This window comes from Haliotis rufescens, unplaced genomic scaffold, assembly GCF_023055435.1.
Source record: "Haliotis rufescens isolate VD_foot unplaced genomic scaffold, xgHalRufe1.0.p SCAF_20, whole genome shotgun sequence".
Lineage (NCBI taxonomy): Eukaryota > Metazoa > Mollusca > Gastropoda > Lepetellida > Haliotidae > Haliotis > Haliotis rufescens.
The window spans coordinates 794694-809225 of NW_025963891.1; the positions used below are offsets into that span (position 1 = coordinate 794694).

The 14532-nt window shown below is 41.2% G+C and overlaps 2 protein-coding genes across 6 annotated transcripts in view; one reads left to right on the forward strand and one right to left on the reverse strand.

The window, feature by feature from the left end:
• The window catches only part of LOC124151047 (cAMP-dependent protein kinase regulatory subunit), a 191260-nt gene extending 179994 nt beyond the window's left edge, over positions 1-11266 (forward strand). For all 4 annotated transcript variants that reach the window (XM_046523338.2, XM_048400729.1, XM_046523337.2 and 1 more), the window contains exons 7-11: positions 1252-1311; positions 3456-3516; positions 3908-4029; positions 5870-5951; positions 7463-11266. In XM_046523338.2, the coding sequence (XP_046379294.1) occupies positions 1252-1311; positions 3456-3516; positions 3908-4029; positions 5870-5951; positions 7463-7635 (498 nt within the window). In that variant the 3' untranslated portion in view covers positions 7636-11266. The remainder of the gene's footprint in view (positions 1-1251; positions 1312-3455; positions 3517-3907; positions 4030-5869; positions 5952-7462) is intronic.
• A 51-nt stretch (positions 11267-11317) lies between these two features.
• LOC124151049 (short-chain dehydrogenase/reductase family 42E member 1-like) overlaps positions 11318-14532 on the reverse strand; it is a 314896-nt gene continuing 311681 nt past the window's right edge. For both annotated transcript variants that reach the window (XM_048400730.1, XM_046523340.2), the window contains one exon: positions 11318-12750. In XM_048400730.1, coding sequence (XP_048256687.1) covers positions 12517-12750 — 234 coding nt within the window. In that variant the 3' untranslated portion in view covers positions 11318-12516. The remainder of the gene's footprint in view (positions 12751-14532) is intronic.

Consider the following 14532-nt stretch of genomic DNA (forward strand, 5'->3'; position numbering starts at 1 on the left):
ACATGATTAGAAGCACCTTGTCCTTAAGCAAATGTCACATAAATTGTGGCATGGTGTGCAAGTCTGTTGCTGAAGACAGGGTGCTAATGATGGGGGTAATGGGACAGTGCGCTGTGTCAACTTGCCACGAGCCAGCCAGAACGATGTTGTCAACTTACTTGGGTTCTTGAAGTACTGCGTAGTTAATCGCCTAGTCGAAGAGCGTTTCCATAAACACTTTGCAATTGCCGTCTTAAGTGTGGTCGCTGCTATGGGCTAGAAGGTGTTGGACTCTTCTGTCCTTTAATTTTCCTTGCCTTGTAAACTAAGAGACAAAACCTGTTTTTTTGTCAGTTCTGTAAGATGTTAAAATGCCCCTAAGGTCAAAAGTAATTGGTTTTGAAAAAGGTAATAATGGATGGTGATGTGCTTGCGTGAATGGAAATGAATAGTTTGTTGCTCTTGGCAAGATTGCAGTGCAGGTATTTAGGTAAATTAATGTGGGGTTTTGTGGTCATATGATGTTAGTTGTTTTTTTAAAGCATTGTCAAAATAGTTTCAAATGATTATATATTTGTCCTTGAGTTTGTTTGGTTACTTTGAAAAATGTTTTTCACATCATTAAATATTTGTCCTTGGATTTCTATATGAATGTCTTTAAAACAATCTGTACTTAAAATAATGATGATAGAAGATATAGCTGTGTATCTAAACAGTGCTACAATATTTTTAGAGTAGATGAGATGTGTGCGTTGGATCATCTTATGGCTTCTGCCTGGATCCATTCATTACAAAACATTGAAGAAGATTATATAAATGGCAAGCCTGTTTCATGGAGATGTTGAATCTGCCCACCGCTTGGTTGTGAGGAAACATCCTATAACATTGTTACAGCTACTCTCCTTATTTCCCCCTTGGGTACACTTCTTATATTGACTGGCTGTTGACTAGATTGTTAGAGCCTTGACTGCTTTGTAGACCAAACACATAGATCTTTAGTATTGCTGACTGTCATAAAGCACCATTCACTGTAGGTTGTAGCTGAGCCTGGAGAAGTCTTTCACAAACTGCAATCTTCCACCATATTGTTTGTGTTTACCTAGCTTCACATATTTTTGTTCAAGGGTTAAATGTAACCAAGAGTCAGTGTCAGTTACCATTTATGTTTTCTTGAACATTTATGCTGGAATTATTGACATCAGGCGCCATGAAATGTGTATATAGATTTGTTTTGAAAGTGAAGTAAACGTTTCTCATCACCTTCTGTTCCAGGCCAAGAGTGATGTGAAACTATGGGGAATAGACCGAGACAGCTACAGGAGAATTCTCATGGTGAGTACTCCATCACTGTTACAACCATTGTACTCCGTCACTCTTACAACCATTGTATTCCGTCACTGTTACAATCATTGTACTCCGTCACTGTTACAACCATTGTACTCATCTCAATCCTTGTACTCCATCACTGTACAATCCTTGTATTCCATCACTGTAACAACCATTGTACTCCGTCACTGTTACAACCATTGTACTCCATCTCAGTCCTTGTACTCCATCACTGTACAATCCTTGTATTCCATCACTGTAACAACCATTGTACTCCGTCACTGTTACAACCATTGTACTCCATCTCAATCCTTGTAGTCCATCACTGTAACAATCATTGTACTCTGTCACTGTTACAACCATTGTACTCCATCTCAATCCTTGTACTCCATCACTGTACAATCCTTGTATTCCATCACTGTAACAACCATTGTACTCCGTCACTGTTACAACCATTGTACTCCATCTCAATCCTTGTAGTCCATCACTGTAACAATCATTGTACTCCGTCACTGTTACAACCATTGTACTCCATCTCAATCCTTGTATTCCATCACTGTAACAATCATTGTACTCCGTCACTGTTACAACCATTGTACTCCATCTCAATCCTTGTACTCCATCACTGTACAATCCTTGTATTCCATCACTGTAACAACCATTGTACTCCGTCACTGTTACAACCATTGTACTCCATCTCAATCCTTGTAGTCCATCACTGTACAATCCTTGTATTCCATCACTGTAACAACCATTGTACTCCGTCACTGTTACAACCATTGTACTCTGTCACTGTTACAACCATTGTACTCCATCTCAATCCTTGTACTCCGTCACTGTTACAATCCGTGTATTCCATCACTGTAACCATCATTGTACTCTGTAACTTTTACAATCATTGTACTCCATCTCAATCATTATACTCTGTCACTGTTATAATCATTGTTCTCTGTCACTGTTACAATCATTGTACTCTGTCACGGTTACAATCATTGTACTCCATCTCAATCATTGTACTCTGTCACTTTTAAATCATTGTACTGCATCTCAATCATTGTACTCAATCACTGTTACAATCCTTGTACTCTGTCACTGTTACAATCATTGTACACCATCTCAATCATTGTATTCCATCACTGTTAGAATCATTGTACTCCATCACTGTTACCATTTTACTCCATTATTGTTACTATCATTGTACTCCATCTCAATCATTGTACTCTGTCACTTTTAAAATCATTGTACTGTATCTCAATCATTGTACTCAATCACTGTTACAATCCTTGTACTCCGTCACTGTTACAATCATTGTACTCCCTCACTGTTACAATCATTGTACTCCATCTCAATCATTGTACTCTGTCACTGTTACAATCATTGTACTCTGTCACTATTACAATCATTGTACACCATCTCAATCATTGTTTTCCATCACTGTTAGAATCATTGTACTCCATCACTGTTACCATTTTACTCCATTACTGTTACTATCATTGTTCTCCATCTCAATCATTGTACTCCATCACTGTTGATATATACTCCACAATGATCGTACTCTACACAATACATGCACACAGTGAATACATTGTCAGACTAAAACATTTGTCATACCTCCATGTCAGAATGATGAGATCTGATTGGTCCACGTTATCTTGATAAAATATTGTGTAACCCGCCTTGGAGGGTAATCAATTTCTCAGCAGGGGAATAAATCTCTTATACCCCACCATGAGCAAGTCAGGCTGCATGTCGATTTCTGAGTGACAGAATAGATCCCTTATGCCCTGCTTCAAAGCAGAAAGTCGCACGTTTTTTCCCTGTTTCAATGGAAGTCACGTGACATAGCAAACTAACCTCAGCTCAATCAAACAGCCATTTTCTATCAATTTTGAATTTGTTTGAATTCTTTTACAATGTCATATTAAAACATGTCGGTAAGATATATTAGTTGTAGCAGGATCACAAGGGGTGTATGGGGTAATATGCGTCCCTCGTTAGGTTTCACACTGCTCGCCACCGCCTTGCCTTGTGGTATAAAACCTAACATGGGACGCATAATACCCCATGTACCCCTTGTGAACCTACTACAACATATATTGTATGCCATCGCTTATATGAATCAGATTTTAATATGAATATATATCTTTCAGGGAAGCACAATCAGGAAAAGGAAAATGTATGAAGAATTTCTTGGGAAAGTATCAATTCTTGGTAAGAATGAAATTTCTGCTGTTTCAGGGAGTTAAAATTAATGTCACATCAGCATTATTTCAGCCATATAGCGACTGCTGCTTTCAAATAAATTCAAGTAAATCTTTATAAGAATATCTGCTAATAAACCAGTGGTACGACGGTTGACTGGTAATCAAGATTGGAATAAAGACATGACACGTAAATAAATCTTCTGCTCCTTGTGTGTGTGATGTTGCACTCGGCATTATTCCAGCTACCTGAGCTCACTTTAGTCACTATCTGCTCCAATGATAATTTTAGAAGTCTGTAACAGTCTGTAAAAAGGCATCAGGGGACTATTTTCGGGGTGAAGGAGATAGTTGGGAGCCTGCTTGACATTATCGGACACTTTGTCTGTTGTGTCTGACAGAGAACCTGGACAAGTGGGAACGTCTCACAGTCGCAGATGCCCTGGAGCCAGTCATGTTCGAGGACGGAGAAGAAATCGTCCGGCAAGGTGAACCAGGAGAAGATTTCTTCATCATTTTGGAGGTAAAAGCTTTTGTCCGACTGTTGTCTTCTTTATGGGCGTAGGAGTTCAGGTGAGCTTTAAATGAGGACTGCAATGCACCCTTTACAAAGTTATCTCTTATATTTTATCCAAACTTCCTATCTAGCTTGACTAGAACTTAAGTACATTATCAATGCTCTAGTAACTATGTCCTCATGAGCTGAATTTGTGCAGAACACAATTTGAACACTACATGGGTTTCCCAGTCAGGGAAACCATACCGTGGTAAAGGTCGGTGATTAAAAAGAAAAAGCACTGTTATTTTGGGCTGTTCAAAACAAGGATGTGTGTTTTGATGGGGAGGTGATGTGAATGAGGCAGTGCGGGGGTTGCTGCCTAACTTCTGGCACCTTGTGACCTGGGCTGGTTCATCGTCTTTCTTAATACAGCATTATCCCATGCTTTAGAAGGATGACAAACAACCTGTCATCAAATTACTCAGAACAACCTTGAACACTGCCAAAGTTTTTAAAAAATGGCATTAAGTGCACTTGTGTAATTTCATCCGAGTAGGAGTTTGGTGAACATGTAAAATGTCTCTGCAGTTATTTGGTTTGCTTGTTTAACACTACGGCATTAGGACAGAGACTGTGATCATGAAACACTCAACGGTAGTGATGGCATTTTTCAGCCAGTGTAATAGAGTAGCGAGGCTGCCTCTGGTGTGGGTATAAATGGCGTAACTTCCTGGCGCTATCCATGGCACTGGTGTGATCGATCAGTCTGATTGACTGGATATTGAGCGGCGTTGATTACACAAATGTCACAGCAAGGAATGGTCTTGAGCAGCATGTTTTGACCTTTAGTTAATATACAGACTTGTCACATCTTTCTTGGGGATATGCTGGGATTTAGATAGACTTTTCTTGGAAAATAAACATTGTACACATCCTTTTTTTCGTTTTTTTATTTTTTTATTTCCTTCAGAACTAAAAAGGTGTTTCTGTGGATTTTTTGTAACTATGTTCCACATTAAATCTCCAAATGTAATCTTGTTTCGTTTTTGTCAATGCGAACCAAATATCAAACCTAGCTACATCTTTACTCACACTGTTTTTTTAAGGTTCACATAATTATCTTCACACTCAACTAATGTTTATCTGACGTTCTGATAGTCACGTAAGTCTTTGCAGGGCATGAATACAGGTCAAATATAAAAATTACCCGAGTGACAATGAAATCTTTGATTGGCATTAAGAAGTTGGAAGAACATGGAGACATGACACGTTTATGGGTAACAACTTGTTCAATAACCTGGTGAAAGGGCAGGAAGTGGCCTTGAAACGTAGTTACAACCAAAAATCAAGTTGTTTTCTAGAAAAGTGTATGTCCTCCAAGTGAGAGAGTTTTCATTTTGAACTATGGAAACACGTGGACTATGACAAACTGTTACATAGTCTGACGTTTTTTTCCCTTAATCATAGTCGAATGGCATTGAGGTCAAAGCATCTGCTCATCCAGATAGACAGTGCAGCACTTAGTTGCCAGGGTGACAATAGAACCTTCTAAATGATGCCGTTTCATGCCCTCTATCCAAAAACTAGAAGCCGGTTCTCTATTAAGATGCAGGGTCTGTAATGCTGTCTATGTTGGTATGTAATGTTGCAAATATACCGTTTGTATGACTTGCGGTAAGGTCGCGAGTGAGTTGTCACTGTGCAAGCATGAAAAGACGCTGGGCTTCTAATACACACCAGCCTCTGATAGATGCAGAGTCAATGGCTTGCCTGAAATTAAAAGATGCCCAGGCATTTAATAGAAGAAATAGATGTAGACGTCTGTTTTGCTTGTAAAACATGTTATCTCCGTTGACTGCTGTAGGGTCAGGCTGCTGTCTTACAAAGAAGATCGGACAACGAAGAGCCAGTAGAAGTGGGCAGACTTGGGACATCCGACTACTTTGGTAAGCGAGGCCACAAGCTGCACCCACAGATAGCCTTCAGCACAGCAGGGCTAGCAATTAGCTTATTCCAGAGAAGCAATATGATGCAACTGTTTCAATGAGCATGTTCATTATATGCTAGACAAAATACAAGCAGGGGCACGGGTGGCCTAGTCGTCTAAGGCGCCGCGATTCGCTGTGCAGGGTTGCGTCCCTTGGGCACGCCAGAAACCTATGATTGTGGGTTCGAATCCCAGTTCGCCCCGATTATGTTTCTAGGTTTGTCAGCACCATACCCGTGCTCGTGGGTTTCACCAAAGTGGTAAACATCTGAGACCTGCATCACTTCGGGCTTTCCTCCCACATTAAGCTGACACGCCGCGATATAACTGGAATACTGTTAAAAGCAGCGTTAAACCCAACTCACTCACTCACTCACTCACTCACTCACAAGATACAAGCGTGCTTACAACAGTTATTTAATAGAGCTAGCATGTGTAGACTTTCTTTTGCATGAATACAGATATGTCATTAGCATAAATTTGCCACCGTGACGGCAAAACCGATGTGACTTCATGTGTGCTAGTTTACACACCTGGTCCCATCACAGACATATATGATTGGGGGGATTAGAAGTCAGGCATCTATTAACACATTAAGCCCACCTCACTATTTAGTCCTTGCTAACAGGTTTGCTCAGAACGACCCTAGTCCCTGATAACGATCCAGATACAAATCGGAAAGGTAATGATCACTCACAGAATGATAAAAATAGGGCCAGGATCACCAAGCATCATAATCTTCCTTAATAAGGCGTAAGGAAAATAATTGTCTCAAAGCTGTCCCTATTGCAAGGAGAATTGTGTGTTACTGTGTGTAACATTAATTTTCATTTCTGGAGCCATGTTTGGTTGCACTATATGAAAATATACATATCAGTCTTACGACTAGAAGCTGTTTTTGATAAATATTTTAAATTTATTTAAAGAAAATATTTTCCAATTATTTAACGAAAACAAATCACAGTATCTCATGTTGTTTGGTAGTCCTGCCTCGTGCTTGGTGCAAGAGGCAACTGGGGATGTACAATGATTACTTATCTTTCCTTAACTTTGATTCCTTACACTCTTTGAGGGCGGCCATGATATACAGCCAGTCTTTACCAGAAACATTTGTTGCTACAGGCCCAAAACTTGTGTCAAGGCAACATTTTCAGAAGATTTTAGTGTCAGAAATATTCAACATGTAGTATGTTGTATATATTCTGTATCTGTTATGTTGTATACATATTCTGCATCTGTTGATGTTGGAAAGAAGTTAAGTATCCTGACTGCATTGGTGCATGGTTCAGATGGGCAGATACTATTTGTATCTCAGCTAGTTATGGATAGTTAACAGCAATGAGGACTTCTGTTGAAAATGTAATTTTTTTATAGTGTGATGACAGCCAAACGATTTATGGCATTGATGTCATAGAGGTAGTATTCTTTGTATTTAACAATGCTAACTTTTGTTTGATGTTCCTGTTTTAGGTGAGATTGCCCTGTTACTGGACCGACCCAGAGCAGCAACTGTTGTGTCTCGAGGACCTCTCAAATGTGTCAAAATGGATCGTGGACGCTTTGAGCGTGTCCTTGGACCCTGTGCCGACATCCTGAAAAGAAATATCTCTCAGTACAACAGCTTCGTATCTCTGTCAGTCTGAGGTCAGAGGTCACAGATGCATGCTGGGATCTGTGTGTCGCTTCTGCGTCCCCATCAGGCCGTTTTGCCGCCGTCTTAAAACAGCGGAACCATTTACTAACATTGATGACTCGTCGCGTGTACTTAAACTCTCCTAAAGACAGATTGTTCCATAAGATGATGTTCATAAAGAACAGTGTATTTATGTTTTGGCCAAAGTGTTACGTTCTAAATATGAGGACTCCAAACTGGAGTTTTACACCAATGATATTAATTCCAAAGAACACCACAATAGCTACTGATGTATTTCAGGAAACCTTGCTCTTTAATTTTTCCCCCGTCTGTTATATATCTGTAATATTTGTTGAGTGGTCAAAACCAAATATTTGTATCCTGTCTTCTTCCCTATTCCATTTTACGGAACACCTGGCCAATGAAAAGTCTTGTTTGTATGACGGTAAACGTTTGAAATAGTTGTAAGTATACTGTCAGTGCAGCTGGTTTGGAATGATTTGTCACAATACATAATGTTTAGGATTGCAAGCTGTCAGACAATGATTTGTGGAGCACAGCCACCTCAGGGTTAGTGTCTGGGTTTGAATCTCAGCAAAGATTTGCATGCATGCTATCTGCACTTAATCAAATATAGAAAATAATAAATATTACATCTTTTAATGAACAGAATGTAATTTGAGAGGATTTCTTTCTATAGGAAGATAACTATCCTTGGCCAGGTGTAAAATATGACATCAGTTGTGGATTAGCAGCAGAGCAAGCAAACACAATCAGTAATAATTCTCATTTATATGGGCAGCAAAGTTGCTTTGTAATTTTAGTTTTTGTAATAAACTGTTAATTTCATTTGATATTTTTGTAATTAGACACTATGACCACTGCTCGTCTTGTGTTTGTGATGTGTAACGCCAGCATGAACAAACATGTCCACCAGATGTAGATACGAAATATTTCCCAGCTTCCTTCAAGACAAACGTGTGATGTGTACAAACAGTCGTAAACAGTTTTCATGACGATAAGAAATTCAAAAGGGTTTTACCAGTTTCACAGCTTCTAATGGTTCATGAAATCTTTGAAATACTTTGTGAGTACAGAGTTATATGAAGGGAGAAATAACATAGAACTTAAAAGCGTGGCAGCTGAATCAGGTGCCTCTCTTGGATGACTGCTGTGTACCGGGATATTAGCCTACACTCACTGTAGGGGACTGGATACTACCAGTCAGGGTGATGGATGGAACATGAGGCTGCCCTGCCTGTTGTCATATTTCGACTATAATAAGGCCATTCAACTATAATAAGGCCATATATTTTCTTGCCATCGTTTACCGATCCACCGACCATACAAATAGAAAATTCAGAAAAAAACGTTATCAGTAAACGACAAGGTTTTTTTAATCCTGTTTATGGTAAAGATTGCTTTGACAACAAAAATGCTGCTGTCAGATTTTAGATTTAATATATTTATGAGAACCCAGACCAGGCCACAATGTGTTTTTTTTTATCAAAAAAAAAGAAAAGATTTGGCCTTAATATAGTTAATGTGTAATAGAAACAGAGTGATAGAACAATGGTCAGGTTCAGGGAGCCATGTGGTTCTTGCAACTGTTCCTTAGAACACAGACAGATTCTCGGCCTTAGAACGCAGCCAGATTCTCGGCCTTAGAACGCAGCCAGATTGTCGGGTCACATGAACAGCACATGGTTGTGTAGATCTTAAATTCTCACTCAAGGCCCAAGAGAGCACTGTCCAGAGATGGTAATTATGTCTAATACAGTACACTGGCTTTACAGAAATTACTACCTGAAATATTCCTAGTGTTGTAGCGAATGCAGTATTTGAGCCAGTATTTTATTACGAAATATGGTATTGAAATGTCGCTCCACAAATATGGTAATATTCTTAAATCAGGCCGAATCGGAAGCACTTGTAACAGGTCTAACTTGCTGCCTTGTTTATTTATTTTGTTATTTATTTCATGTAGACGAGATATTAAACCACTTGTTTTCAAACTAGTCATAGTTTGGTGTATAGAATAAAACGCTGTTCTAGGTGGATGATGATAGTCATTGGTTGTCATGGTAACCTTGTTATATAAAATGGATCATGTTACTTTTTGAGTTCATCTGTGAATATCATATCTCAGCTGCAATATTATTAATTTAAAATAATTACAGTTACTGTATACATGTCAGGGAAAAGATCAGCTCCATGACCTTGATTGATGTTGATTGATGTGCATCCAGCTGCTTTAAACATACATCCGCTGACAAGTGTACATAGTTATGCCACCATGTACAGATTGCCTAACTGCCACACACTTTTATTCAGCTATAAATATTCCCATATTTGGGAAATGTGTTTGTTATCGAATTTTGTAAAAACCTTGACTTTCTGTTAATTACAAGTCATATTTTGTTATTGCTGTTTCTAAACAAAGAACTTATTTTGACAATTGCAATACATGTACATGTACCAATTCCTAGCTTTCATAATGCTTGCTGTATAGGAAACTATCACAGGTCGCTAGTGTGAGATTTCATCATGAAGTATAACAAGTGTATTCAAGCTGAAGATAGTACAGCTTGGTAGTTCTCATGGTCAATCCAGATACTTGTATTCATGGTATATTTTGCTTGACTAGCTGGACCTCTCATTATCTTTCATGTCAGAACTTTTGTCTTTAGTATGGTTATCTTGAACAGATCTCACATTATTTCAACATAAATGGGCCAAATCTACTGAGAAGGGGGTAGTTTAACCATGTGTATCTTCTGTCTTGGAGATAGCTACGATATGGAGTTTTACAATGTTCGATTTTGTTAGGAATTCACACGTACCTTATTACATCTTTTTTTTCAAAATGAAAATGATTATGTAATGCACAGAAACTGATAATCAAGTACAAATGTTGACAATAGTCTCAGGTAGGATAATAGGGTTTCTCCCAAAGGAAGTCAAATTTAGTCAAGAGAGCACCCAAATATTTTGTTTTAGCTGTGATGACAGTGTATATATCCTTCTCAAATGAAGTTAAAGAGCACCCTATTTTTAGTAAAATAAGTTAGTCTGTCATGGCTGGTGGGTATTGCAACACACAGCCTTCCAATTGGTTGTCCTTTAACTTGTTTTGAGTAAGAATGGGTCCCTAGGGCTACATAGGTATTTGGATATTTTAAAATGTTATGATACGCAACAAAATTGTTCGGAATTCATACTTGAGTATATCTCCACCTTGGGCCCCGCCACCTTCAGCCCCACCCTCTTCGGCCCCACCCCTCTTCCCCCACCCCCACCTGCTGACTGTCTCTACAGCCGTGTGCATGTATGTATGTGTTAACACTGTGGCTCTACTGGGACAGGCCAGACAGTATTTGTTATCTAACAGAGTGGATATATTTATGTGCTTTGCTGGCAACTAACCATTGTATGATGACTTTAGATAGTTGAGACCTGTTGTAGTTGTAGCCAATCACAGGGCTGGTTAGATCTGTTCTTAACCAATCAGATTGGCCAATATGTACAACTTTTGGTTCATATTAAACAGGTGTATTTTACAAATGTCACAACTGTTGTTCTGCATAGTTCAGACAAAGCTATAACAACGTACCAGAATAAATGATAATTTATGCCCTGTTTGTCAGAGTTTGTTTTCTTCTTTTGTTGATATTTAATAAGAAACAAAAATGTTATTGTAAAATGTATTATTCCACAATGATAGACATTGATCACGTTGCGATATGCTGCCATTAAGGATAGATTGTCTTCGTTGGATTCACAACAAATGATGGACATTGCATTTATGTACAAAATGCACCAAAATGGGCATTTTTATGATCACTCAACACATAAGTTAGTTGGTTGTTTAACGCCGCACTCAACAATATTCCAGCTACTCCAGTCTGTCTCAACCATATACTCTGATTGACATCATTAGGTGGTCAGGCTCGGTGGCTATCTGTCATTGTGCCCGTATGGAATGGGACATTGCTCATACCGTCAACCACTTGTTAGTCTTGTCGGACTTACATGCTGCCTTCACACAGCGAGAATATTGCTGACAGCGGCGTCAAATAAACAAACAAACACAATGTCATCAATAATTATCATAATCATTTCACTACATATTGTCATACTTATAGCCACTTATATTGACTTGATTATGTCTGCAATTAGAAGTAACTTTGAAAAAACAATGTTTGGATTATTACTTCATCGTATCACAGCATTTCAGCAGATCCTTGTATGAAGGGAAGCAACTCAGTACACAGCAACACTACTAGAGATTCTGTGTGTGTGTGTGTGTGTGTGTGTGTGTGTTTTCAAAGTAAAAACTTTGTCTTACAGTGTCTTTAGAGAGAGCTACATTTCTGATACCAACCAGGTAACAAGACAACCGAGCTTTCTTTTCAATATTCTATCTTGATAAAACACAAGCTTGAGTAACATTTTAAACCAATCCAGAGACCACACTGACTCATTCATCATAGCTTAAGGCTTACTGTATTCAAGTATCCGGAAACTTCAAAGCAAGTCAACAATACTTGGCAAGTTTAGATATCCTGCTGGCTCCTTTGTACCGTATATTAAAAGACATTTCAATGAAACCCCTCAAAAACATTCATTTCAGAGATGAAAAGTCAGTCTCTTTGAGATCATTTACAATAGACTTGTCCACTTTTGTAACTGTTATTATATGTATATTTAAATTGGAAATGAGAACAATATTACATTTATTTTGGTGAAGTGTTTGTGCACGTGAAACTGTTTTATGCCACTCTGTTCATATGATGTGGAAGATGTATGACCGAGACACGTATCCAATACACAACACATTTAAGACTTTGTATACATGGCTTATTATACTAACTAGTATTGACATGTTTTGCTAACTAAAAACAATTGGTAAAAAAGACATAATTAGACATGCGATGAGTAGACCAATGAAGATATTCTCGATGCTGTATCGCAGCCCCGACGTCCGAGGTTTGTGGTAGACACGCCCCATCTTCTGGTAGTGGCGCACCACCCCCGTCAGGTCGTTCTGCAGAGTGGGGGAGTACCCCAGCTGGCTGTGGGCCTTGGAGATACTGAATGTGTGGGTCACACCTGTCTTGTACACCTGGGGAGAGGAAAGAGTACAGTGATGCACAGGCACAGCCAAGGCGATGTTCACAGTGACTGAGTGAGTCGTGTCTGACGCTGCCAGTGGAGGGTGCAAGTACTGTATGTGAGGAGTATTGACGTTAAGTGAGAATTCCTTTTGCTAGCAGCACCCTTTTTTGGAGAGCTGGGATTTGAATCACTTCAATCAAACTTTCCAAGATTGTCATTTAGATATCTTTTCACAAGATCATCCATCAACTACTCCAGCACCCATCTACCACTCCAGCACCCATCTACCACTCAACCACCCATCTACCACTCCACCACCCGTCTACCACTCCACCACCCGTCTACCACTCCACCACCCATCTACCCACTCCACAACCCATCTACCCACTCCACAACCAATCTACCCACTCCACCACCCGTCTACCACTCCACCACCCATCTACCACTCCACCACCCATCTACTCACTCCACCACCCATCTACCACTCCACCATCCATCTACCACTCCACCACCCATCTACCCACTCCACCATCCATCTACCACTCCACCACCCATCTACCACTCCACCACCCATCTACCCACTCCACCATCCATCTACCACTCCACCACCCATCTACCACTCCACCACCCATCTACCCACTCCACCCCCCCATCTACCACTCCACCACCCATCTACCACTCCACCATCCATCTACCCACTCCACCCCCCATCTACCCACTCCACCACCCATCTACCACTCCACCACCTATCTACCACTCCACCACCCATCTACCGCTCCACCACCCATCTACCACCCGTCTACCACTCCACCGCCCATCTACCACTCCACCGCCCGTCTACCACTCCACCACCCATCTACCACTCCACCGCCCATCTACCACTCCACCACCCATCTACCACTCCACCACCCGTCTACAACTCCACCGCCCATCTACCACTCCACCACCCGTCTACCACTCCACCGCCCATCTACCACTCCACCGCCCGTCTACCACTCCACCACCCATCTACCACTCCGCCGCCCATCTACCACTCCACCACCCATCTACCACTCCACCACCCGTCTACCACTCCACCGCCCATCTACCACTCCACCACCCGTCTACCACTCCACCGCCCATCTACCACTCCACCACCCATCTACCACTCCGCCGCCCATCTACCACTCCACCACCCATCTACCACTCCACCACCCGTCTACCACTCCACCGCCCATCTACCACTCCACCACCCGTCTACCACTCCACCGCCCATCTACCACTCCACCGCCCGTCTACCACTCCACCACCCGTCTACCACTCCACCGCCCATCTACCACTCCACCACCCGTCTACCACTCCACCACCCATCTACCACTCCACCGCCCATCTACCCACTCCACCACCCATCTACCACTCCACCGCCCATCTACCACTCCACCCCCCGTCTACCACTCCACCACCCATCTACCCACTCCACCATCCATCTACTCACTCCAACCCCCATCTACCACTCCACCACCCGTCTACCACTCCACCGCCCATCTACCACTCCACCGCCCGTCTACCACTCCACCGCCCGTCTACCACTCCACCGCCCATCTACCACTCCACCACCCGTCTACCACTCCACCACCCATCTACCACTCCACCGCCCATCTACCCACTCCACCACCCATCTACCACTCCACCGCCCATCTACCACTCCACCCCCCGTCTACCACTCCACCACCCATCTACCCACTCCACCATCCATCTACTCACTCCACCCCCCATCTACCACTCCACCACCCATCTACCCACTCCACCA